This window comes from Heterocephalus glaber, unplaced genomic scaffold (genome assembly GCF_053883595.1).
Source record: "Heterocephalus glaber isolate CG9 unplaced genomic scaffold, H.glaber_assembly_v1.0 deba00001004, whole genome shotgun sequence".
NCBI lineage: Eukaryota > Metazoa > Chordata > Mammalia > Rodentia > Bathyergidae > Heterocephalus > Heterocephalus glaber.
Genome location: NW_028258179.1, coordinates 5,092,027 through 5,119,762, shown reverse-complemented (window position 1 = coordinate 5,119,762; position 27,736 = coordinate 5,092,027). Strand labels below are relative to the sequence as shown.

At 47.8% G+C, this 27,736-nt stretch overlaps 1 protein-coding gene and 1 non-coding gene across 8 annotated transcripts in view; both read right to left on the bottom strand.

The window, feature by feature from the left end:
* The window catches only part of Dis3l2 (DIS3 like 3'-5' exoribonuclease 2), a 262,451-nt gene that overhangs the window by 66,677 nt on the left and 168,038 nt on the right, over positions 1-27,736 (bottom strand). For all 7 annotated transcript variants that reach the window (XM_087209292.1, XM_087209293.1, XM_021247080.2 and 4 more), the window contains 2 exons: positions 16,137-16,249; positions 4,084-4,191 (listed from right to left, as the gene is read on the bottom strand). In XM_087209292.1, the coding sequence (XP_087065418.1) occupies positions 4,084-4,191; positions 16,137-16,249 (221 nt within the window). The remainder of the gene's footprint in view (positions 1-4,083; positions 4,192-16,136; positions 16,250-27,736) is intronic.
* On the bottom strand, positions 10,623-10,732 carry LOC147828566 (U6 spliceosomal RNA). Its single transcript, XR_015450638.1, has one exon. It is a non-coding gene; the product is annotated as a U6 spliceosomal RNA (small nuclear RNA).

The window sequence follows — 27,736 nt, the reverse complement described above, 5'->3', positions numbered from 1 at the left end:
AAGTCTAAGCCCTCAGGCCGAGAGAAGTCACCACGATGTCCAGGCCCAGCCTTGGGCTGCAGCCCCGCCGGCGGCCCTTCCTTCATCCAAGCTCTCGACACAGGGCTGCCCTCACCTTCCACCTGACCTGCAGCTGCTCCACACTGTGTCCTCTGCTCAGCTCAAGCTCTCCTCTTGAACAAGCCTCCCTTGGCCACGACTGTGGAATCTGGTCTCTCATGCTGGGCACCCTGACTGTGGGTGAGAGACACGAATCTGTCCCCCCCCAGCACTAAGCACCGGGCTCCTTCTCATGTGGTGCCCCGGTGTGGGCAGGGTGCTTGGAGAAGTGCAGTTCGTGGACCTTGCCCCACACCCTGTCCCTCATCCAAACCCTCATACTTCCTATTTGGAGTGGTTTGGGCGAGGCCCAGCACCTTCCTGCGCCTCCTTCACACCTGCCCTCAGCCCCTTGCAGGGAGCAAGACTTGGGCACCAGACACCGCTCCAAGAATCCCCAGGAGTGCCAGAGTTTGCCGCTTTCTAGTGCTGCGTTTATGACACTTGTATTTTAGAAGCTCATTAGATCAGGCAGATTTTTATTTCTTGGGACTGACCCTGGCAGGATAATTCACACTCGACGTTCTTTTCTGTAGACTCAAGTTAGTTTTCTTCTATGGGCTTTTATTTTCTGTTTAGTTAAGCTTTTGCAAAAATAAGCCCTTATAAAAATATAAAAGTTATACATGCTTTCGAAAACATTAGAAAACACAAAAAAGTAGAAAAAGTTACTCATAGTTTTACTACCCGAACACAACCATGGTTGGCATCCTGTTTTATTTCCTTCTGGTCTTTTTCCATTCATTATTTCCCCCATGCTTGCTCCCACCCCCACCAGAGTATGGTTGCTGGCATACTGTATTAATAATTCCTTCCTTGTATTTCAGATAATGATTGCCTCTTAAATCTTAAAAAGGAACTTTTTACCAGATATTTAGGAGCCATGAAAACAAAATGTAATGCATGTGACTTTTTATTCCAATTTGGGCAAATCAACTGGAGATGGTCAGGGAACCGTATTATGGACTGGGTTTGGTTGGCACCCTGGCATTAATATTCACTGTTAGGAGGGCTAAGAGCCTTGTGTTACATAAGAAAATGTCCAGATTTTTTAGTCACGAATTAAAACATGTATAAGTGAAGTGACATGAATGAAACCTCGACAGAAGTTGAATCTGGGAGACGAGGATGCTAAGTTCATTGTGCTATTTTATTTACTTTCATATATGTCCATAATTTTTCAATATAAAATAAAAAGGTTAAAATATATAGTTTTAAAAACTTGTTATGAAAAAACAGCAGCTCTCTGTCCTTCTCCCTCCTTTCTCACTCCCCTAGAGTAACCATTTTTATCTCTTTTAACAGATTATTTTGATGTTAATTGCTGTATTTCTATAAGACCTGCTTATTACTTCTAGATAAGTCGCTACCGGTAAACTTTTCACCCTGGAATTTATTTTGCCCCTGCCCGCCCCACACTTCCTTTCTCAGTGGCACCGTTCCTGACACAGTTACACTCAGCTGTCAGAATTCACTCATCAATACCTTAACTCAGTTTGTAAACACTAAGTGTTACTCTTCTTTCCCATACAACTCTGCCTTCACTAGGATTTGTGTTGGTTTTAGTTTGATCTTTCTGTACACCATGTATATTAGTCCACTCCAAACCTTCCCGTCATCTAAACAGTGGTGACTGACAGAGTCCTGGTCTCCCTCCTTCTCAAGATTGACTCTTTTGCGGTGGTGAGGCTGTCCTCCACATTTTCTGAGGAGTGCACCCTGTGAGGCCGTGTGCATCTGCAAATGCCCTTCCTTACTCTCGGCGTCGACGGGCGGCTCAGCTGGGTATGGACTTTCAGCTCGGACACCACAGCCTTTCGGAAATGGACACAGTGGACTTCGTTGTCACTTAGCTTCCAGGGCTGTACTGGAAAAGTTTGATGTTATTCTTATGAAGAAACCTAGAGATCCTTCTTCCTTCATCTCCAGTGTCCTGAAGTTCTACGATGTAAGCCTTAGAGGTGACCTGTCTCTACCACTGGGCTGGCAGTGAGCTCCTACACTCTGGAAAGTCATCTCCTCCAGGAGTGGGGCATTTCCTAGAATTATTTTGGTCATCATTTCACTCCTTGGTTTTCTGTGGTCTTGCTGGCATGCTCATTGAACAGATGCTGCCTATCTTGAACTGGTCCTTTAATTTTTTTTAATCTTTTCTCTTTCTGAGATAATTCCTCAACTTCACCTTCCAACCAGAATCTTCTCTTTGTTTTACCCTGTTTTTAATTTCTATAAGTACATTTTTTTTCTTCTTCCAAATGTTGCTTTTTTAAAGTTAGATCTTGTGACACAGAAACTCTCTCCCAAAAATTAAAAATCTCTCTCTCTCTCTATATATATATAAAAGATGGTTTCTTTACCTAGGTCCTAGCTCCTTTTTTTCCTGTTTGTTTACTTCATCCAATTTCACTTTCCTTTCTTGTCTCTCAAACATGGAAGCAGAACCCTGAGGAGGCCTGGTTGTATGGAGCTCACGTAAGTGTCAGTGCGGGGCACGGAGCTGGGCTGTTGATCTGGAGCCTGGGGTTAGAAGTCTTTCCTCGGAGAAAGCTGTCCCCTTCTGACTCTCCATAAGGGCCTGGCTCCCAGGGTTCTGGAGGTGGCTGGGAACAGCACCCCGGGACTCCTGACTCTTGGTGGCCGACGTGCTCACCCCTTGAACGTGTCACCATGTGTGCTTGCTGTGCCCTCATTCACACAGCCCTTCCTCTGTCCTGTCCCCAAATAAATCGCTGGCCTCTGAGAAGACCTGGGGGCCAAACTAGTGAACTAAACTTCCAACCCACACTGCTGCCAGCCTGTCTGTCACCCACCCCTCCCCGCCGTGCAGAGTGACCCACTGCTGTCAACTTTGGAATTTTTCGCTTCTGGGCTTCCTTCGCTGCTGGATCAGGGTTTAGCTTTCTCAGGACGCTAAGTCAGTTACCACTCATCCATCTGCTACCCGGCTTCCAAAACGTTGTTGCTGTTGTCTCCTCTCCCACTCTCTGTCCTTGTGGGTTTAGGTCTTAAAAAAAAAATCTCTCTACTGTTGTTTTAGTGAGGTTTTGGGAGGGAATGAAAGTGAATGTGTGTATTCAATCCTCCATCTTTATTTGGAACTTCTTTCCTTTACTTATTGACTAAAGTTTTTTTTCTAATTTCTTTATTAGTACATGTTCGTAGTACCTAATATTTATATTGCCTGTGTGGAGGTGGTACATGTGTGTAACATTGCAAAATTCCTTTCTTCATCCTCTTTCCCTTCCCTCTCTCCTCCCTCCATCTCTCGATCCTCTTCCCATTTATCTTTTATTTTGCTCTTTATTTATATTTTGGGTTTTTCACATAAGAGAGACATGCAATAACTAAGTTTGTGTGTCTGATTATTTTCACCTACCATTATGGTCTCAAGGTGAACCCATTTTCCTGCACATGACTCAGGTATATCTTTCTTTATAGCAGGGTCGTGCTCCATTGTGTTTATAATTAAATATCTTTTTTTTTTAACTTCCACTTAATATTTCAGCATCCACATTTCCCATGTCCTTCCATGGTCGCTATAACCATCTGCAGTAACTGCACGAGACCCATTCTCCTGAGCAGGTCCCATGGCTTCTGAATCGTGCCTGTGTTCTGGATGCACACGTGTTTGCTTTGGGGAAGGGAACTGGTTTTTCCCACAGTCATCTCTGTGTGTCTCTGCTTTATCCCCGGTCCAGAGAGGGCTCGTGGGCCGGCCTCTCCCCTCTGTTCTCCTCCGGGCTGCATCCCCTCCCCGCCTCTTCACAGTGCTACTTTGCAAATTTGCCCCCACATCCAAAGTCGTCCTACACATCCTTCTAAAGTGTCATGTCCAAGGAGCCCTAGCACACGCCCGTAGAGTCCCCCTAGTTTGATGCCACCCCCTGCACAGGTCGTCCAGGACCAGGTGCACACCGGGTGCTTAGCATGACGCGCAGGATGGGGTGATGTTAGGAGGGCGCACGACAACCCATATGCTGTTACCTTGCCCTCGGAGGTCAGCGTCCAGACCACAGAGAAGGTCAGCTTGTCAGTCATGGGGTTGAGGCTGCACAGCTCCTCGCACAGCAGCCTGGGAAGCATGGGGACCACCTGCGAACAGAGGACAGCCGTGAGCACCTCTCCAACACCCAGAGTCTGCCCCAGCTCAGGAGCAGCCCAGAGGGCAGAGCCGGGACCCACTGAGACCCCAGAGTGAGCTGAAGACCCAAGCTGTGCTACCGGAAGGCTGCAAAGACCATGCCTCTGACCCTTACAGGGGCCACTGGTGTCAAGGGAGTGTGAGCTGGGAAACAGGAAGAACTGGTAACAGAAGGTAGGAAAGACTGAGGCAGGAGGATGCCAAGACGGAGCCAGCTTGGGCAAGTTAGTGAAGCTTGTGTCAAAATTTAAAAAGGGGGGAGGGATATAGCTTGGTGTGAAGGCCCTGGGTTAATTCCCACTGTTATTAAGGACTTGAAAGAAAAAAGGGGGGGGGGAGGGAGAGAGAGAGAGGGAGCTCCATTTTGCTATCTATAGTCAGTCTTCTGGATCCTTGGGTTCTGCATTCATAGATTCCACAATCTTGGATGGAAAAATCTTACAAAAATGAAAACGTCTGTGCCTGCCTGGCAAGTGCAAGTCCTGAGTTCAATTCCCAGTACCAGGGAAAAAAAAAAAAAGCACCTCTACCAAGCAGTTACAGGCTTTTTTTCTTGTCATTACTCCCGAAGCAACACAGTATAACAATCTGCATAGCATTTACATTGTATTGGGGATTATGATGAATCCAGAGATGGCTTAAAACACACAGGAAGACATATGGCTGTGGCATCGAATCAAAGGGGCCAGGGCACCGCTGGATTCCACAGCCAGTCCCCCGTGGAGACTGAGGGATAGCAGAAGTAAGCCCAAAGCTCTGCACTCCGGAAAGGCTTATGCTTTGAATATAACTATTCTGGGTGAGCTAAACTCTTAGATGTAAACTCTTCGGAGTCTCATCAAAGTAAAATTAAGCGGTTACCTGACTTAGTAACTGAACATCACAGTTTATCATGTCACATGTTGGAACACTAACAGAAATACTCTAATGAGGTATCACTATAGCAATAAAGCAGAAAAGTGCATACGTCCAGGCCTCCTGGATGAACACGGGCCAACTACTCACCTATGTGGCAATTTCTGAAACCTAAAGGATTTTCCTCTTACTGATCTTTAAATCTCATACTAAACATGCTGAATGGCATATCCTCTTTAATTAAAACATTTGTTTTCAGGGCTGGGGATTTAGATCAGTGGTTCTGTCGCCTGCCTTGCAAGCCCAAGGTCCCAAGTTCAATCCCCAGTACCAAAAAAAAAAAAATTGTTTTCAACTTACTTTCAAATGATGACCAGATTATTACTTGTTTTCTCTACCATTCCAAAGATGAAATGAATGTATCTGTACTCCCCCAAGATATTTCACACTCTCCTCTTGCCTTCAACTCTGTTCCCTTTCCCATTTTTAAAAAGTAATGGTATGTAGTCCACCCACCTCACTTTGAATTGGCAGCTGTTTCCTCCCCACACTTATACCCCCCACCCCACAATGCTGGGCCCTGGGCTGAGTGACCAAGAATAGAGGAGCAGGTGGGGTTGCCATTTCTTTAGTGCCAAAACAACACAAACCACAGTGGTTTCTTCTCAGTGTGAAGGGTCTGCACTTCTACTATGCCTCAGTATAAATATCTTTGGTGTGGAAAAGCAAATTCTAGAATGCATGGCCCACATCACTGAAAGTAATAATTTTGTAGCATTAAAGGACGCAGTGTCTTTTAAAATCTATGTTAAACCTAATGAGGACCTGAAAACTTCTGGTAATAGCTTTCATAAAACAGCTACCTTTGAAATGTTTTCCTTGACCCTGATTTTGCACCATCAGCTCAGATGACAATAAATTTTCTTGGTTAACTTGTTTAATGGTGCATCAAAATGTCATCTAAGTACTTAAGATTTTCTTGTGTTAAGTGTTTTACCTACATCACTGTATAACGAGGGTAAGTAAGTTTCACTATCATACAATTTCATAACTGACTTACAGGGCTTTGCATACTTTCAGCCTTTGGACTCAGCCATAGACTCAATTCTAGTCAAACCCCCTCCCTATTCTGTAGGTTGAGGCATAAGCAGCAGTTTGACAGCATTTGGAAACAGGGTCCTCAGGAGGTAATTAAGATTAAATGAGGTCATAGGGTGGGGCTGAATCCCATCAGGTTGGCAACTATACAGGAGGAAGTGGGAGAGAACACGCTGATCTCTGTGAGCCGGCACAGAAAGCAAGCCACGAGAGGTCACAGCCATATACAGCCAGGAAGGGGTCTCACCAGCAACCAGACTGGCTGGCACCATGACCTGGGACTTCAGGATCCAAAGGTGGAAACAAATGAAATGTTTCTTATCGACGTCCTCCGGTCTGCAGCATTTTCTTATGGGAGCCTGAGCTGACTTCAGCAGACTAAACCAAGTTTGCTGGGTGTGAATTCCTGTATTCTCCTCTGGGCTGCACTAGGAGACAATTGCTCACCCTTCATGCTTGTTGCAATGACAGTAGTCCAGGGCTTAATCTCTATTTTTAAAAATCCAGTTAGTAAATATTTCTTCTACGTGTTCAAGGCAGTGTCTTACTTTAACTCATAAAACTGAACATCTGATAACATAATTTCTGATGTGATGTTTCAGTGTTTGTTTGAAAGTTATTGCAACTTGGGTCTGGACTAAACCCTAGAACAGAAAGAAAACACTAATGGAAATATCACTGAGATCTAAAGAAAGTGTGAAGTTAACAGTAATGCTCCAGTGTGGGTTCCGAGTTCGGAATGGACCGCACGGTACTGTAAGGTGTTAATGATAGGGGTTCTGGGGGGTGCGTGGAACCTCTCTGTTCCATCCACTTTTCTCTAAATCTAAAAGAATTCCAAAATGGAAGCGCTTATAAAGAAAGGAAAACACTGCTTTTATTAATTAATCTTGTGTTATACATTTAAATATGATACAAACTTGGGCTACTTATGCTCATGAAATCTGATCTGTTTTTGTATCTTTGTGTTTGGGTTTAAGATTTTATTGCAAAAAGTTTGGGCAAAACAAAAGAAAGTCTGAAGACCACTGAGCAGCTGAGGGGAGTGCAGTCTCATGGTGCAGGGAAAGAAGACTGTCTTAGCCGCCTGAGAGACCTGGCTCAAATCCTGGGTCCAGCACTTCCTGGGCAACTTGGGGAAGGTAGTACAATTCTGGGTCTGGGTTTCCTTAGTAGCAGAGCAATATTTGAGGGTGCTCAGTAAGTCAGCTCAAGGTGTCCAAGCTCCTGTGTCTTCTCGCTCAGCCTTCTGAGCAGCCTTGTGCCTGGGCACTGTCCGCCTGCTGCATGGGCCTCCACCTGCCTTGGCTGCTCACTGCTGCAGCTCTTGCAATCAGCTCCTCTTTCTAGAACCCCTTTCTGGATGTTTGCATCTAGCAAGCTTCCGGATGTCCTTCTAGATGTGGCTCATGGCCCAGACTCCCCCAGGCTGGGAATGTACCATGTTCTGTATTCCTCTGCTGTTCTTCAGAGGGTGAGGCACCTCCTGACAGTGGCCACTGCCCCCATCCTCCCCACTGCCCCAGGACAGCTCCACAGCACTGACCACTCAGACTCTTGGTTCCTTCTCTAGGTGCCTCCCCCTCGTCCAGACCAGGGAACCTCAGGACCAAGGATGGGGCCTGGCCCTGTCCCTCTACTCACCGCCCAACACAGAGCTGGCACTTTGAGTCTGCAGACTTGCCCAGGGAAAGAACAACCTGCATTTTCTATGTTTATTGGTTCCTGCATCACATAAAACATTTTATGAAATACCTGCTAGGCTTCTCTTTAAACATTTTTACATAAAAATGTCAGTACTTGACGGACAATGTAAACTGTTTGGCTACTGCTCCTAAAGCTCTCCACATACCCGGTGGCTGTCCAGGTTATCCAAACCGCTTTGCTTCTCACGCTGCAGTGGTCTGATGCCAAAGAACCCAAGTGCTCATGAAGAAGCAAAATAGGGACTTTTTGGATAGTGCAATTATATTAAATTTCTAAGAGACATTCCTTTTGATATACTTTTAAGCAGATCTTGAGGCAGAGATCAGATGGAATTCTGAGAAAACAGTCTTTATGTCCATACCGTTTTGTAAACAGGTGGTTAGGCCGCTTTCAAAGAAGAAGGGATTAAGAGGTTATGGCCACACTTGTGGTCTGGCACCACACAGCTTCTCATAAATCGGGTCTGGTCCTCCTGGGGTCATCGAGAATGCGCTCTCCCACAACCCCACCCGCAGTAGGCATTGCTGCAGACTGGAGGGGCAGGCAGCCACCCCCACGATGTCAGGGGGAGACCTGCCTGGACCCCAGGCACTACATCCGCTATGTGAGGCTGGCCAGGTTCCTGGGGGAACTCCGATGCAGGGTGCAGTGTGCAGAGCACCATGTACCCCCTGGAAAGAAGCTGTCCTAGGAGGAGAACCCTGGGCTGCCAGCAGCGCTGTGCCCATGCCTGCTCCCTGATCACCTATACTTCTCTCCTGCTCTTCCTCATCAGCCGCCTTGCTCAGCGTGGAGCACTTCAAAGCATGCCCACCCCCATCCCGCTGTCCCAGCTCTGCAACCCATGACCCACTTCAGCCCCCGCCTTCCCTGGTGCTGGAACTGGCTGGGCAGCACAGAGGTGCACTGTGGAACAGTCAGTGTGTGCCATGCACCCAGCATGCCTTTCGCTGGTCTGCAGTAGCTCCTTTCCCACAGCCTTCAGATTTGATCTGAAAATGTTACTGCTCTGCTGAAACCACCCACCTCACTGCCATCTTGTCCCTTCTTGGCCAGGAACCTCAACTTTTCCTCACGAAGAAGACTGTGATCACCAGACTCAAGTCCTCCCACGTTCCCTTCTACTGTTTTCCTCCAAACTTTCTGCCACATCTCCCTGACTTTCCATGTGTGTGTACCTCGGTCATTGCTATCTCTCAAGTGTCTCTCCGGTCTACAGCGCAGCCCCGTCTGCCCACCACCCTCTCCACAGTGAGCTCCCTGCTCTCCCCCACGCGCCGTGACGCAAGGTCAGAGTTGCCCGTTTTACAGATAGACGCCATCCCCTCCCCAACCTCCTCAACGTAGCTTGTGCTTCCTACCCTCATTCTCTTCCCCATCCAGGGTAACACCTGTGAATTACAAAAATGACATATTAAAATTTTAGGTGATACCAAATCAAAATACGAACATGTGAACATCACATGAGGCTCCAGCCCTTAGAATAAACAAGGTTGCCATGGTGGTCTAGAACCTTTTCTCCCGTGCACACATGACTATAGACAAGTAAGAATTATATATTAGAGCCACACATAGCTTTTTTTTGGTGGGGGGGCGTTGAGACAGGGTCTTGCTGTGTATTTCAAGCTGGCTTTGAACTATGTAGCCCAGGCTGGCCTCGAACTCACAGAGGTCTTCCAGCCTCAGCCCCCCAAATGCTGGGATTGCAGGTGTGCAGCACGGCGCAGAAGTGCAGAACCAGGGCACAGGGCCTTCACTGTGCTCCTCCGTGCCATGCTCCTCACCTTCGGCCCTTCGCTCTCCCTCTTCTGCCCTCCTCCCGCCCGTCCCCTGGGTTTCTATGCTCTTGACACATGAGTCAACTCTGCCTGTCTCTCCTCGGAGCTCCAGACCCTTCTATCTAATCGAGACATCCACAGATTCTTCTAACAACACGTGGAGAAGACGAAGGTGAGCTTTCTCCTCCTTCTACCTGCTGCTGTGTCGATAACCCTCCCGCTATTAAGGACAGTCCCTGTCCCCACTAAATAGCAAGCAGACAAATGACAACCAAACTCCCCTGGAAACCCCCAAGACATAAAACGCCATCCCCACATCCTCATCACCCCCCACACCTGCCACTGGACACCAACAAAATGCCATGCCCACCTCCTGCTCACTCCCACGTACACAAACTCGCCACGGGGCGTTAGCCTGTGACTCTTCCACACACACACACCCCCAGGATACCCGATTAGCTCCCGAGTCCCTGGTTTAAATCTTGCTCCAATGTGTCTCCATCTCCATCTTCATCCTGTCCAAGCACAGACAGACCTCTCTTCCTCAGGAGACAGTCTAACGGTCTCCCAAACCAGCAGCAGAGTTCTGGAGGAGGTGTCATTCTGGATAAAGATTCCACCGTGGTGCAGACAGGTTCACACACTGGGAGCCTGGTCTTCAGCAGGGGAGTGCAGAGAGTGCCGGGGCCTTTAAGAGGTGGAGCCAAGACTCACCACCTCACAGCTTCCTGTCTGGACTCCGCTCTCTCCCTGCCACTGTGGTGACCTCTGCTGTGAGGTGAGGCAGACAAACCGCCCTTGTCAGGGTGGCACTATGCTGTTTAGACTTCCCACTGCCCAAAGTGACTAAATAAATCTTTTTTCTTTTTAAGTACAGAACTTCAGGTATGTCATTCCAGTAATGGAAAACAGACTAATGTAATTTCCTTGTGTATTTTTACTTTTAAAATGTGTATCGCATTACAAATGTGCATGCCATCCTTGCACAGGGGCCATGCTAACATTTCCTTATGTGTAGTTCTAACTTTAGTATGTGTGCTGTCAAAGTGAGTACTGCTTTCCTTATCATTCACCAGACTTCCACATCACTTTACTTACTAAACTCCACCCAAGGATAAAGCTGCAATCCCATTTATATTAGGACAGGGTGCTTTTACCTTCCCAATAGCTGATGAGGTGAATCCTGGAATTGGATTTTTACCTGTACTCTGGACGAGGGAGGGGCCGAACACCTTCACGAGGCCAAGAGGGCATTGGTAAAGTGTAGACTCTCCATGGTGAGCAGGAAGGGTCCCAGGTAGCTGGGAGCTACTGAGAAACCAGCCTCTGTATCCTATCTCCAAGTCAGCGACCAAGATAACTGGGGAGCCAAGTCCTTCCACTTCCTTACCCTGTGCCTCCCCCTACTTCCTGTTGCATGACAGGGACTGCTGGAATCCAGAGGGACTGTAAGCAAGGGCAGATGGAATACTGTTGTTCAGGGCATCCACATGCCACTAGGCTCAAAATGCCTACTGCCTAGCTCTCAAGTGCCAAGATGCCATCACATTGGTAAAGTCATAAAGTTTGAACAAAATCTCCACCTGTTCAGGGGAGGTGCTCCAGGCCTCAGGGGGAAGGCCCCCAGGTAGGACACACTGTTGCTTCTGGCCTCACTCTCCCCTAGTCACTGTCACTTCCCTGCCTACTCCCCAGGTGCTGTCCACACGCCTCAGCCCGAGACTCCAGGCTGTGCTGCAACTTCACCCTTCGACTCCAGCTGCCACACACAGCCCAGCAATTCCAAAGGACACACTGCTCCTTGAACACACCATTTCTAGCCTCTGTCTGCAACGCTCTCCCCACCTACTTCCATCCGGAAACTGTGCACTCCGAATGTGAAACTGTTTGGAAACCAACCACTGTGTGCAGCCTCTGGGCCCTTGTAGAAGCTCCTCTCTCACCACCAAGAAGGCAGATCCACCTTCCCCCTCCTCTCAGCACTCCTTTACCTGGGGTACTTCTGTAGCCAAAGGCAGCCCAGGAGATACAAGCGTTTGTACACCTCCTCTGACGCCCCCAAAGTGAGACCAGCAACCCACTCATCTGTGCAGCCCTGGTGCCTGCACACGGCTGGTACTCAATACATGCTAAGTGGATGAAGACTCATACGCACGTCCGGCAGCAGAAGAGGTAAAGGGCTTGAGGTGTGCCTCAGGGCCAGGTTTAGAACTGGGTGAGAACAGAATTGAAAGCTGCCCATGGAAAAAAGGACAGATGACAAGCCCTGACTTTCTAAGCATTCTGGGAGAATGCTTGGGGAGCCACAAGAAACTGACCATTTGGGTCAATACAGCACTCCGCAAGGCAGCTAGGTGGGGGTACCAACAAGACTATAAAATCTTACATTAGCCTCAGCGAGCAGAAACATCTGCTAAAGCCACATCGGGCAGGCTGGCCAAGTTCAGCAGCGGGTTAGCCAGGACAGCTCTGTGACCAAAGGAAAGGGCCACAGAGGGAAGAATCAATCACCCAGGCAAAGAGAAACAGGAAGGATGAGCAGTGACACTGGGCCAGAGGCCCACAGCCACAGGGGTCTCCCATGGTCTGGGGACCACAGGGGCATCTCTGCCCTTTTCAGCTCCGGCCTGGGCTGGCTCCTCACCCAAAACCCTCACGCCCTCAGTGACCAATAGCCCAGAGCTGCAGCCTCAAGGCCTGGTGAATCTTTCTCCTCTTTTTTGAGAACATCAAGGGTTCAACACCATGCTACCTCAGCTAGCTTCCTACTTACATGCTGAAACGACTTAAAGGAGCTAGATAATTCATTTGCCAGCCAACATCTCTGTTTAAAGAGTTTTCTTTTTCATATCAACACTTCCATGAATTCAGAATTTGATCAACTCTTTGCCACACAGTTTGACATTAACAAAACATCAACACCCTGACAAGCTGCTGGTGTCAGAAAGGAACATCTTAAAACTCCCTGGACTCTACACGGAGACAGGCTTCCAATCCCAATCTTTGATCTCTATTATAAAGCAGTACCAATAAAATATCGTAGAGATTTATGAGCGAACTTTCATTCGAGCTGTTTCACACCTAAAACAACATGAGTGGTTGGGCCACTAGGCAGAAAATTTAGGTTTAGGTTTCAACTGTTTAGGTTTCCTTTTACTTTTAAAACCTAATTCACTTATTTTTTAAAATTCCCTGAAAACTTAAAATTACATTGTATTTCTCTCTGAGAGAAGACAGTGGGGAGACAGTAACTGGGTAAATGTCGTGTCCTTCCCAAAGGGACAGCCCAAGTCTGGGTAGACAGTTGTTCCCTGTCCTAACAGAGTCATCTTTTGTCAAAGATAATGTTTTTCCATGGGATTTAAGTTGAACTTTCTGCCTGAGTACACCGAATTGTTAAGAGGAGTTACCAAATACTTATTACTGTGACTAAAATCTCAACAAAAAGAATTTTATTTAAAAGTCAGCGTGATGGGATTTGGACCCAAGTCTAGTTTCACTGTGTTTTGTCCTGCTCTCCAGGCTAATCCCAAGCCCAGCTCAGACTGTAATTCTGACCATCAGTCACTTATAGGTCAGCATCTAAATGAAAGGAGCTCAGCGCTACAGTCCCTATAGATGGGAAATCAACCGGAACCCCCAACCCCCCCCCGCCCAAGTGATGAAGCTGGGGAGAATGATTCTGCCAAAAGGAGAAACCAGGGAATCTGGAGGGGGAGAAGCAGCTCATCCAGCTTTTAAGAAGACCTTTATAGGCAAAGTGAAGTGAAAGCAGTAGAGAAGTTCCTGGGCACAGTCCTTTACGAACAAAAACGAGCAGGAAGGAAGGTTGGAGCAGCGGTTCAAAGGCATCAGAATGCGCGGCTGCTGCTGTCCAAGGTTGCGGCGCCTGCCAAGCGGGAGGCAGGGAGGGCAGCACAGGCACTGGGCCCTGTCCCCATGCTGCCGGCAGGGCTCGAGGGGCCCAAAGAGACACTGGGAATGGTGACAATTGCAAGAACCAAGTAAGGAGCAGAAAAGCAACATGCCCGGTTATTTAGCCCAAGTTTACTTTTGCACTTTCTCATTTTGAAATGCTGTTGTTCTTGGTTATAAGTGGAGAATGCAGCGGCTGGACAAGAGAAAACCACCTGCTCCAGAGAACTTCTAATTGCGTCCATGATTCTTCAATATTCAAACCTGACTCTTCAGGTTCAGAGTTAAACTTTCTACATAAGGAGAATGGTTCACATTTATTCACTTGATGTGGTCTTTAAGAGATTGCTTCAAAGATGAATGTTTAAGAGTTTGCTTCTATTTCTCTTTCTGTCATAACATTATAGTTTTATATGTAAAAGGAATTTCCGAGTCTCATCTTCCTTCCCAAAGAGGCCTGGGCCAGGTGAAGGCTGGGTTTGGCCAACAGCATTTCCAGGCAGGAAGGACCAGCCTGAGGTCCTGTGCAACGGGCCGGGGCCTACGTGCAGAATCAGAGCTGTTCTCAGGAGGCCTGAGCTAGGAAGGAGGCATTTGGACTCTGATGTGGTTTCTTGGTCTCAGAGCCAGAGTGAAGTGGAGGTAACCCCCAAAAAGTGTCAAGAAATTTGAGTATAACACATATATACAGACAAATGCACAAGTCAGAAATAAAACGCTAATGTGGTTGTGCAAATGGAACACTCATGTAGTTAGCACCACACTGAGTCTCACCAGACGTCCCTACCACCCGAGGCCTTCTCTCCTCCAAGGGCGACCACTACTCTGGCTTCCAGCGGCACAGATTGGCTTGGCCTGATTTTGGTCTTATTCAAATGGAACCATACAGTGCGCACTCTTGTGCCTGGTTTCCTTCGCCCTTATGACTGTGGGGCTGTCTACCGTTCATCCTTGTTGTTGTGCAGCCTCTGCCTGGGTGAATGGGTCATGATTTATTTGTCCATTGTACAGGTGATGGGTACTGATTAGTTTCCAGGATTTTTTTTTTTTTTTGGCTATTCTGAATAGTGTTCCAATGAACATGCTTTTCATAATAAACATAGTATACATTTCTATTGGGTACATATCTAGAAGTACAATTGCTGAGCCACAAGATATGCACATATTCAGCTCTAAAAGATTTATCAGTTTTCGAAAGTGGTTTTAGCAGTTTGCCTTTTCCTAGCATTGAGAATCTATTATTACTCCATAGGCTGTGGATACATGGTTTTTTCTTTTTATTTCAGCTGTGCTGGTGGGTTCTGCACATCTCTGGGGGTGAGAATTGGTTCTCTCTCTTTCTCACACCTTTCCCAGTAAAGCAAATGCCAGTGAATTATGGCACTGCCAGGTGTCACGAACTAGGCACATTGATGCTCTTCTCTGGCTTTGCAGGCAAGTGTTGGCAGGCTGGATGTGTGGAGGCACCATAGAGGGTGAAATTGGCAGGCTGTGGATTCAGTGACCTTGGAAACTTCCAGAACCTAAGGAACTGGTCCTTCAGTTCTTGCTCTGGCAGATGGTGTGTGGGAACCCAGAGGATGTCACACCACATCCTTCATGTGGACGTCCTCTGTGAGACTGCTCACATGCTGAAGTCCTCACTCCTGTCCTTGGCCTGCCGAAGATCCAGGGTCCTCCAAGGTAACTCATTGCCCCGTAAGTACTGACTGGCTCCTCCATGCTGAAGAAAGTGAAGCTCCAGTCACTACATGAGCACATGTAGTAAAGAATGAAGCAAGCTGTGGACAAGGAGTGTTGTCAGTATGGAGGCCATGGTGGCCAGAGAGGAACGTGGTTTGTTTGACATAGCGGAGTCTAGCAGAGAGATTCTGCATTCAGCTGAGGGCACAGCTAGTTGTTCTCTCAAGGGGTCCTGGAAGGTTATGGCCTCAGATGTAGCTGTGCAGAAAGGTCACCTATGCCTACGGCCCACTCTGTTTCTTGAAACTGGGTCTGATGATGGTGCAGCTTCTGGCTCAAAATGTCACAGCTCTAGTTGACGGGAGACCCCTTCTGACAAGACTGTCACCCACCCTCTAGAACAGATGCTGAAAATGGCTTATTAGAAGGCCTACAGTAAACAGTAAGTCATCACTCTACTCTGCTGCTGTCTTGTGAAGTAGCCACTGGCAGGAGGTATGGCTGGGTCCTAATCAAATGGCACCAAAACTGGTGACTGGCATGGACTGAATGTGCTGAGACCTGCTCTGCGACAGTCCTTTGAAAGCAGGTGTTTCCCCCCACTTCCTTCTGATGCTTAATGCCTGTTGTGAGCTACAGGGCCCCTCTGAAAAGAGCCCGAGGTGAAAGCCTGTCTTCCCAGCATCTTTAGGAGAACACACAACAACAGATGCCAAGTACTTTCCCAGTGGCAAGCGCTGTTTTTCAATGATCTCACTAGATATGAAAGAAGACATTCAGAGAAGACTGCTGTACCTCAAAAAAAATTTTTTGAGAAAAGGGAGATAAAATAAATCTAAGAAACTAGAGATGCTTTTTACCTTCTGAACCAAGTAGACACTGGTAGCTCTTTCGGCAGCCACCTTATCCAGCTGAGATCCCTCAGGAACAAAGTAGCTCACGTCAGCGATGTGGACGCCCACTTGGAAGGTGCCTGTGAATGCAAAGAAGGACCATCAGCCTAGCTGGCATGGCCAGGGTGTTCCCGGCCCAGGAGTGCTTTCCAAGAATGTTTGTCACTTGTGAACGCCACAGGCCTTGACTGGGGCCACCATCCGGGGTCCCCCCTGCACTACTGCCTCCTGTATACCAAAAGATGACAGGCTTCAGGCTGTGAACAAACAAGATTAACCACTTTCACAGGCTGTTTTCCATTTCTAAAGGCTTGTCTTTAAATAAACGTTGGCATTGGTGGATTTGCAAAACTAGACAACTCATTCTGGATGGTAAATAAGCCCTTTCGGAGTCACAGAAGGGAGTTAAGCCCGGGCCAGCCATAAGACACTGCCTCCGGAAGCCCTGCCCCTCCCACCACCCTCAACGGCCCCAGCCTTCAGCCCACCCACTCCAGCTGCCTACCCAGCCTCCGTGCCCTCACCAGCCCTCCAGACTTCTGCTGCCACAGTTCAACATGCTCCCAGGGAGCCTGCTCCTCAGCCTGCTCCACACATCTTTGCAAGGTCTCGCCCCAGTCTACCCTGTCAGTATGTGGCCCCATCCTCCATACACTCTATGCAACAGCTGTGGGAAACCTTTCTACCCCTTGAGCACACCTTACTGCACCCAACTCAGACGTCCATCTGGCCCATGTGTCTTCCCATGCTCAGGGTAATCCCAGCAGGGGCTGCCTACCAACACCCATCTTTCCTTATAAGGGTCATCTGAGAGAGACCCCAAGCATGAAGAGGTTCTCCTGCCCTCTGCCTCCTCCACCTGCACTGCATAAGCCCCGACTGCATGTCCGCTGATGCTGACCGAGGTCTGCCCCTGAGCCGACCTCCCTATCAGACACCACAGCATCTCTCCACTGGTTCACATGCCTGAGTTCGCTTCTCCCCTCCAGGGTGAGCTCAGCACTTGGACCTTCCTGTGGCACTCATGCCCGGGCTTAGAAGAGTGCCCAGCATGCAGTGTGTGCTCACTAAATACTTGCTGAGTAGAGGAATCAAGAATTGGTTTGTTTGGCTGTTGTTTTTTCCCCTCCTACATCATTTTTCCCTTTCCCTTCCCCATGGAGCTGTCTCTGGCCATGTCCTGCCTTTTGCACCAGTTCTGCCAGAGAAGTGGCCCAATCACCTGGCTGGTGAAATTGTTCCTGACCGGTAGAGAGGTAATAGGCTAAAAACCCAAAGATTATTCTCGAACATCCTGTAAATCATCTATCAAATATACATATACGTACATACACACACATGTGCTTACAGGTACATGAAAATGCACAAAGTAGGGAGAATATAAGAGTCGACTGTAAAGTAAGCATGTAGTCTGAAGCCAGCATCACGGGCAGAGAGATGCACTGACATGCGAGCACAGGACTGACACTGCTTAAATAGAGGTACACACCCAGCGCAGCTCCACCAGACCAGCCCTGCTGAAGTGACTGGGCTGGGCATAGACAGCCACATAAGCCAAGCTGATTTATCCTGGGCCCTTCCTCAGGGACCGATACGGATTTAGGGAAGGAGGTCTCTCTCCTGGTAACATCTTTGCCACATCCTTAGCCCTATACAGAAAAGAACAGGTCTAAGGAGTAGAAGGAGCATCACGACGACCTCATTTGAACCCCCAGACTGAGCTGACGCTGAGCCGTCTGCTCATGGACAGGGCCACTCCTGAGCTAATCCGTCCACTTTCCATTCCGACTCACCAAGAGCTCTGACCATACCCAGGTGGACTCGAAGGGCTTCTTAACCATCATCAGTTACTCCTCAGCCATCTGGATGGCCAGTCCTAAGATGTCATGCATTTTATCTGTAAAGTCTGTAGTACTTTATTACAACCCATCCCCCACCCTACCCCCACTGCTGCTGCTTCTTTGGGGATACTCTTTCCTCAGTTTTTAAGCACAGGGTGCTTAAAATAAGGGGCTCAGACAAGGGAAAGAATTGGATTTCTCGTTCTTCATCTGCTCTGACACTCAGAGATCCCTCTGCAGGGCATCCTTTGGGTTTTCCTGCCTAGTAACACAACACCTCAGGGAACCTCGAAATTCTCTGGGACCCAAGGCTCTGGGGCAAGACAAGGGAGCTGTCTCAGACAGGAAGGGCAGCCTGCAGTGCTGGGGGAAACCAGCCTCCTCTGAGTTCAGTGGCCTCCCCCTGACCGCACGCAGCCAGGTCACTCGGTCACCAGAAGCAGTGAACCTGCCTGCCATGATGGAGGAACTCGACCCCAAGTGACCCGGGCCAGAAGTCTCAGACGCTCAGCTTTGGGTTCTGCTATTTCAAGTATCTAAAACCAACACTTGGAGAAGGTAAAATAAAGTGTCTTCTTTTGAAGTCAGGATCATAATATACTGGCCTCACAGGTAAATATTGACGAAAGGAAAAAAGAGGGGATTATTCTACCATGATATCAACCATAACTTTAAATCTGGACTCTGTGTTGTTACTACACATGAACTTTCTGTCCTTCGTGAAAATTGACAAACTGACAAAGAGTTCATTACCGGAGATAAAACACGATGGGGCCAAACAAAACACATTCGAGAGGCTTAAATTTCACTCAAAATTCCCAGCAGAGCTTTTAAAACCAGCAAAGAGACACTCTCTTATTCTCTGGACATTTTTATGGAAACCCTAAGTAAATATTTTATTATATATATTTACATAATGTGAACTTGCAGAACTCTTGAGGTAGTGGCACCGAGGATTTTATTCTATGAAAGAGAATAATATACTTCCAAAAGGCAGTGTACGCTGCCAGAACATCGAGGACCAACATGATTGTTTTAAAAAATACTCCCTCTTAATTTCTATTAAAGAAATTGAAAAGTATTCCTTTAAAAATATTTTAATTTGAATAAATTCATTTACTGGGGCCAAGAGGAGTCCTGTGAGTTTTTTGTCTTTTTGTGTGTGTGTGTGGTACTGGGGATTAAACCCAAGGCCTTCACACTGAGATACAGCCCCCTAGCCCTTTTTAAATGAGCTCCACTCAATTCCAATGTTAACATTAAGAATCTAAAGCCAGGGCTTAGGAACCAGCCCTTCGAAACCAGCCTCCAAGCCAGACCCATCCCTTGTGGCCACTTCCCAACCATGTCCAGGTGGCTGGACACTGTCTTGGAGCGGGCTGCTCTATTTCTGAAGGGCTCTGGTTGTCAGAAAGCGCATCTTTGCACGGGTCTGTGATCCATGGGATGCAGCCTCTGGTTCATGCCAGCATGGGCATCCGTAAGTGATGACCTCTTTTGGGACCGCTAAGTCCAATCTACCCACCTGATGACAACAGGACAAGACAGAAAAAGGTGACAGAAGCGCACAGGAGCAAAGTGAACTACAGTGAGAACACACAAGAATGTTACATAATCTACGACAACTATACCCATGGGATGTTGGCAATGATGATCATAAAAATGATAATCAGGGTGGCAGCGTGGTCATTTTAAAATGGGTTCCACATAAACCCTGACAGCAGCTACACAAACTACATTGAAGGAATGAATCCTCTTGAGGCTCGGGGGAGTTCAGAGTCCCTCATCCCAAGCAACCTGTCCGGTATGTGATAAGCCCCAGATTCAAAACCAAGTTGGAAGGGAGCTTTGCTCCCCATGTACACAGTCACTTCTAGCACAAGATGTCTAGATTTTTGGTCTCCGTGGGCCAAATCCCTCCCTTGCTCTCATGACTCAATGGAAGCTGCATTCTTAGCTTTGGATTCAGAAGTCCTTTCCCAGCCTTATTCCCAGCCACACCCTGTCCCTGAAGGCTCTTTTGGTTCCCACTGCCAACCTCTTTTGCCACTGGTAGCAGGGCCTCAGTGCAAAACAACCACTAAGCCCTTAACTCCAGTTCTCTTTAATTAAAAGAGTAAGTCCTGAAAATCCCAGCCGTTCCTTTCTAAATTCCTAGCTTACAGTCACCTGTGGAGTGACAGTCTTCACGGATCAAAGGACGGAGCCGGGAGCCAGTACTCCTGGCGGAGGTGGGGACAGCAGGCTTCCCTTACCAGGAGTGAGACCAGGACCTTCCAGACTTGGGCCACCAAGCTCATCTCCACCCACTGCTGAGACAAGACAGTGTGACGGGCTCTCTGAATCCCAAAGGGACATTCCTCACAGACGATCACGTCCCATGCTGCAACATACTGCATGCCCTGTGACTCCCAGAGTTCACGAACTGAAAGCTAATCCCCACAGTGAGACGGCACTTGGAGGTGGGCCTGGGGGAGGTGACAGCGCTCACCAATGTGGCCAGTGCCCTTCCAGAGACAGAGAGCTCCCTGTCCCTTCTGCCACACGCAGACCCAGCAAGTCACCATCTATGAATCAGAAAGTGGGCCCTCGCCTGACTCTGGATTTGCCAATGCCTTGACCTTGGATTTCCAGCCCTCCAGAACCATGAGAAACAGTTACTGTTGTTTGCAAGCCACCTGCTCTGTGGTGCTGTTACAGCAGCCTGAACCAACTGAGACCCAGCAATGCCTGGAAGCCCTCTGAATTCAGATGGAGGGCAAGGATGGTGCTAAACACACTCATCAGGTCACTAATGACCTGCGCCACTAAATCCAAGCCCTGCTTGGCTAGTCCCGAGAGCAGCATCTCCAACCTGCTGACTTCGGAACTTGAAACCCTCCTTCCTCCTCAGGCCAGCTATCTGCCCTGTACACTGCTGCTTCTCAGCCCCGCTGCAGGTGCCAGGGCCTTGCCTCTGAGCTCTGCCTGCTGCCTTCTCCCCCTGGACCACAGTCTCCACTTGTGGGTAAGCACTGCGCCTGGGCTTTGGTCTCCTGCTCCGTACCACTCGCACCTGCTGGGAACTGCCTCAGAGGGGCCCCAAGCACCTCACTCTCACCTCCTTGTGCCCCGGCTCATCAGAACCACTTCTTTCCCTGTGTTCCCACCCAGCAAGTGGAGCTGCTGCCCAGCAATCCAACACTGGCACCCTCCCCCGGCCAAACCAAAAAGAAGCCCAGGACCCCTCGGGCCTCCTGATCAACCCGTGGACACCACCTTCCAGGCTTCTCTTTAATCTGCTCCCCTTCCTCCTGGCCCCCTGTCCCCTGCCAGGACCACCACAGTTTCCCTACACTTCTCCAGCCCATTTCCATAGTGAAGGCAGCGCCCTTTCTAAAACACGCCCTCCCCGCTTTATCGTGCTTCTTCTGCTTCTCCTCTGTACCCTATCTTCTGTCACTGTTCCCCAGCGAGGTGATCCCAACAAAGCTCCTCCTCAGGCCAGTCTGCCCTGCACACTTTCAACCCTCCTGGCCCTTCCTAAGTGCCAGCTGCGCCCTGTCACTGTACGGGCGATGGCCTCCTTGGATGGCTCCCAGCTCAGGGGCTCTCTCCTCTGCTCCCCTGCTCAAGGCTGGGGCTTGAACTCATGGTGATCTTCCTGCCTCAACCTCCTAAGTGCTGGAATTAGAGGCGTGACCTACCATGTCTGGCATATTTATGTCTCTTTTAAAGCCAAAATGTGTCTCTCCCTGGGATTCCCATTGATTGGCTCCAGTTCTGGCTCTTGGGGCTGCCTGGGACAAGCCTGCTTCCTCAGAGAATGGTGATCCAGCTAGGAGAAATGAGTGGAGCAGAGCTGGGCTCTGCTGAGAAGGCAGCACTGGCTGTCACTATGTAGAGAGCCAGTACACAGACCCCGGAGCATCCCTCCTTCAAGTGACACCCATATACCTTGTCTTTGTGTCACCTCACAGCCCTGAACACCTCCCTCAAACATGCTCCTAACAACTCCCGTCCTTCATTCAGCCGTTCAACAAACACGAATTGAGCCCATACTGTGTGTCAGAAACTTCTCTAGGCACTGGGACATGCAAGTAAAAGAGACTGAAAAGGAAGGTTTCTTCTCCAGTGGAGCTTGCATTCGAGCAAGGCGAGAATAACAACATGTAGACAGATAAATGTCAAGGGCACTTAAGACTAGGAGGACTCTGGAAAAGGCATGGGGCAAGGTGTGGAGCATGCCTGGCTTCCTGTAGGTCTGGACAGGGATATGCAAAGACCTGAAGCTCTAGAAAGGACCACATCATGCTGGAGAAAAAGGCCAGGTGGGGCAAGCTTGGTGTGAGAAGGCTGGGGAGAAGGGGAGGGCAGGAAGCAGGAGGCCTGTGATGGGAGAGGCCCTGCTGTCAGGACAATGCAGGTAAATTTTACTTCCACTGAAATGGGAAACCACCGGAGAGTATTACCAGGACACAACATAGTCACATTCTCCTGCAGCCACTTTGACTCTGCACAGCAGCCATGTGGTGGCTAGCTTGACTGTGTCGGCTTGATTGGCTTGGGAGCTGCCCAGGGCATCAGTGAAGCCCACTTCTGGGTGTGTCCGAAGGTGTGGCCGTAGGGACTGTATCTGGTCCCTCACCCATTCCTCTCTAGTGCTGCTCCCCTGCCCTGCTTTATGGCCACCATGAATTCAGCAACTTCCACACCCTTCTACTATGCTGTTTTGGACCTGGAGCCAGCTGACCACAGACTGAGCTGCCTAAAACCATGAGCCAAATGAAATCTCTCCTCCGTTAAGTCATGGGGTCAGGTATTGTGTCCAGCAGTGGGACAGCTGACCAAAACAAGGGTCTCCTAATACAGTCTCTGGTCACTGTACTGAAAGCCTGACGAAGGTTAGTCTCTCAGGAATGGGACCAACGGGCAAACCAACAAATTGAGAAGTAGTATGTGTGTAAACACAGGCCGGTGATGAAAGAAGTGCCATCTGCCCCCCTGCTTACGATAGGTGCTGGGTTCCACGGGCTTCCATCTGGCCTGTGATGGGAACATGATGCTGTCACGTGGGTCACTCTCTTGACTGTGGCCAGTCTTTCCAACAAGATGAGCCTCAAGAGACAGAAAGCAATGTTCTGAGAGGGCAACCCAAAGGAGAGACTGAGGGAAAGGTCCTCCTGCTGTTGGAACAGTGCCACGGCAAGGCTTCCCCTAGGGTGGCCCATCTAGCGGGAACGCAGGCCCTGGCTTCGGCTGGTCCCACTGACTTCCAGAGACAGACTCAACAGCCGAAAAACAACTGGGCTAGGATCACCTGTGGCCACACAATAAACTCCCTCTTTCACTTGGGGTAAACAAATGCCCACTGCCTTCAGTGGAAATACTGATTGAGTTGCTAGGTAAGGACAATTCAAACTGACGTCTTCCAGTTCTGCGTGGTACTTCGTTATGCAATCTCACGCCAAAGCTGATCACCAGGACGGCATGCCACGGCAGTGTTCCACAGCCATGACGTGGTGAGGGTTTGAGGATATTTCGTAAATTTAAAAGAAATCAAAGTAAAACAAAGATTCCTGGGACATGAAAACCTGGATGCTCTGCAGGGTCTCTGCATGAGGAGGGGTCCATGTGGGATGACGTCTCGGTCCCCTCCCAGGCCAGGCTTTGAAGGGTCTGTGCATTTACTTTATATTTTCCTTTCTGCCACCCAGCGAAGGGTTAAGGAGGATCTTTAGTTGCAGGCGCCTTAAGGAGTGAGCTCACCTTCTGGAACTGAGCGTTTGAGAACCTTTTCCCTTCATTACTACAAAGCGCTCTATCAATCTGCAAGTACTCAGCGAAACTGCCCACACAGCAATTTTTGTCATGTTCCATCTGATTCTCAGGAATCTTAGTTTAAATTTATATGAACAGCATGGAAGAGGAACACCCAGGTAGTAAATTCCACTTTTCCCCTTCCAAAAGATTTGAGCAATGGCCTCCTTCATTAGCAGGAAGAACATGGAGCTGAACCTGTGAGGCTGGCACACCCAGCATCTGGGAATTTCCAGGCATCGCAGGAGTGAGCGAGGAAAGCCCAGGCCAGCCGGTCAGGCTCAGGACAGAGCACCGTGCACAGGCACTTGGCCCTTGCCCTGGGCCGAGGGAGAGTGAAGCTCAGGGGCTCCCAAGAACCTCTGAAGGTGGCCACAAAGTTAGCAGGTCGATGCCACAAGGGCTGGGGCAGGGGGTGCAGCTGACTGGCAAGGTCTGAGGGTGGCAGGGGCTGGGTGATGGGAACAAGGGGTTTCATTATTCGATTCTGTCCGCTTTTGTACATGTTCAAAATTCTCCGTCCAAAAATTAAAAAAAAAAAAAAGCAGGGCTGAGGCCAAGGAAAGAAAAAAATTTGTAAAGGACAAATTCAGTTAAGTAAAACTAGGTAAAAGTTTTAAAGAAAGAGCAGCCAAAAGAGACAGAAGGAGAAAGTTATGGCTTAAAAAAAGTAGAATAAAAATGTCCCCCGTGGTGGCCTCTGGAATTTGGAGATACAGGATTGCTCCTCTGCACATTGTATACATCTGTACTGGTTTTCAGTTTTCAAAGGCTGGGAAAAGCAATAAAGATTAAAAAGTGTAAAATAAAACATGCAAATCTGGCTTAAAATGTCTGGAAAGAAATATATGAAGACAGTAACAACAGTTTTCTTTGAGAGGACTGTGAATTTCTTTGGTTTATATGTAAATTGCAGTTGTTCTATGATAAATGTGTTTCTTGGTTCAGCCTTGGACTAAAAAGGCAAGCATACTAATGAGTTGCTGTGCCCACCCCAGCCACCTCCATCTCCCCTGAGTCCCTGGCACACACCAAGAAGCAGCCCCTGACCAGCCTGTGACCATTTCTGGTGGCTAGTGGTGCCTACAGCACTTAGCAAGCAAGCTCTAGAAAGGTGAGCACTGAAAACGGAGCAGGCACAGGGCATAGCCCTTCTCAGGAGGAAATGACTACCCCATGCCAGAAAGGAGACCCCTGTTTGCAGCAGCCTGTGTGGGGTTTGTTGTCAGTGCTTTTACAGCCTCTGGTGGGCATGGCGAGCCTGGGCAACCCAGCCTTTCTCACGCCTGTGGGACTGCTGGGAATGCTGTGCAGTTCCAGCAGGACTCACTTCTAGGTTTGACAACACACTTCCAGCATACTTTCACACTTCTTTGCATATTTTCCTATTTTAAAAAGCCTCTCTATTAACAAGCTGTAATTACTAGTCTCTAAAAGCCAAACATAAGAGATGCATAATTTTCAACATTTCAAAGAAATATAAACATCTACCTATCTTTAAATATCTATTCACTGAAAGTTAACTGTAATTACCCACGGTTTAATTCAATCCTGGCCTTCCTTTCACTAGAAATTAAAACATTCATATTCACCTCAACTTCAGAGAGGTAAAGCTCATTGCTTTATATATCCTGATGACAAAAACCAGTACTGTAATGGCTTTTCTCTCACTCTGAAAATACCTTTTTGGGTTGTTATTTTCTCACCATTTCTCACCAATTAGCTCTTTTTGGACCTAATTACTCAATTTCCTTCATTAATTAACTTCTTTGCATAATGGAGAAAACATTTTCTGATTTCCCAAGAATTTACAAGAGTAAAAATTACACCCATAATTTATGTGTGCTCATGACAGGAATCTGCCACAATAACGGCCTATTGACTACTTACCTGTGTGTGGGGTGTGTGCGTGTGTGTGTGTGTGTGTATGTGTAGGGTACTGGGTATCAAACACAGGGCCTTATACATGCTAGGCAAGTGCTCTACCACTGGGCAACATCCCTGGCCTGTGAGTGCATGCTTTTTAAAGCACTTTGCACTAATATGTTTAATCTTCCAATGCCACGAGACAGATATTTTCTGCAGATGAAGAAGCTGAGGCCCATGGAGGTCAGATACCTTGCAGCATGGTCTGGCTCCACAGCCTAAGCTCTTTCCCACTGCCTTATGGAGAGTCGCCCCTTAGTATCCAAGATTTGATGAACTTACACTTGCTTCATTCTTAATTCTTGTAGCTACAAGTGCTCCCAATTTAAAAAATTTTAAAGAGTATACAGGTATTTTTCAGAGCACACTTTTTTATTTTTTTGAGACAGTCTTACTATGTAGCTCAGGCTGGCCTGAAACTTGGGAGTCCTCCAGCCTCAGCCTCCTGAGTGCTGGGATTACAGATATGTGCTCTTGCACTCAGCAGAACACAAATTTTAAGATAAATAAGTAGAATATGGCATGATTTTCACCATGACTAAAAGTGACTCCTTTATCAGGACAATAAATATTTTTTGAAATAAAAACCATGGGCCGAGGATTTAGCTCAGTGGCACTACACCTGCCTCATAAACCCAAGGTCCTGAGTTTGATCCCTCCTACTGAAAAAAGAAAAACAAAAACCAAAAAAACAAAAACCCTTGCTATGCACTCTTGTAGTTACTGGTCACTTTCTATTTTTGAATTGACTATATGTCAGTTACAGCTGTTACTCAATTTTCCGGTTTCTATAAACTAGGTTTTCATATTGAGTATTCTGAATTACCAAATTTTCTCGGTAGCTGAATGCCAACCCTTTAATCATCAACCCTTTATGGTTTTAGTACTTCTGGATGGAAATCCTCTATAAATGTATTATATACTTCCTTTTCTTAATAGCAGAATATAACTCAACATTAGTATCTAAGGTCATAATATGAGCATGATTTTGTATTCTGCAATAGACACTGGTATGACACTTGGGGGAAGATGTCTTGTCCTGTCCTTGTGACCCACCCTTCCATTCGGCTGCTGCCTCTCATGAAACTGGAGTTGGACCTCTCCAGAGGCAATCTCCTGGAGGATTCTGCCAACAGGTATCATTTAGGTACCTGGCACATGCAAGAGACGCAAACACTCCCTGATTAAATGCCACTCTTCACCCCGGTTATATGATATGGGGTTACATTTTACAGACAAAGACATTCGGGCTTGGTGAGGTTAGGGGACTTGCCCAGCATCACACTGTCAGTGAACAGCAGGGCCAGGACTCAACGCTGTCTGCCTCCTGCTCGGGCGGTCTTCACTATCACAGAGGGATGGTGTGGCCCTTGGCTCTATGTAATCATTACTGCACCTGTCAAGATCCTGACTTTCTCATGCTGTACAAGTCTTTCGCTGCAAGTGTGCAACTGAATGGCTTTTAGTAAGCCACAGAGTTGTGCAATCATCACCACAGTCAATTTTAGAATAGTTTCATCACCCCCAAAAGAAACCTCACATCTATTTTCAGTGCCTCTCTAATTCCCCCAGGCCTGCCAGCCCCAGGCAACCAAATCAGCTTTCTACCTCTGTAGATGTGTCTATGCTAGACACCTCATGGAGATGAAACCAATCGATGTTCAATGTCACCTCCTTTCACCTTGCATTTCACCTCAGAATTCACTGTGTTACTGCACACACCCATACTGTACTTCATTTCTTTTTATGGGTGAATGATTTTCTACTACACAGATATATCACATTTACCTATCCATTCACTCATCAATTGATAGACATTTGGGCTGTTTCCACTTTTTGTGTAGCCTTTCACTTTTTAAAATAAAGTTTTTATTGAGGCATAAAACAGATAATATACAAACTTTACATGCACAGCTCAGTGAATCTGTACAAAGTGAAAACTCTTAGGTAGCCACCACTCAGAACATAAACAGAACATGAACAGAATTCTAGAAGCTGTTC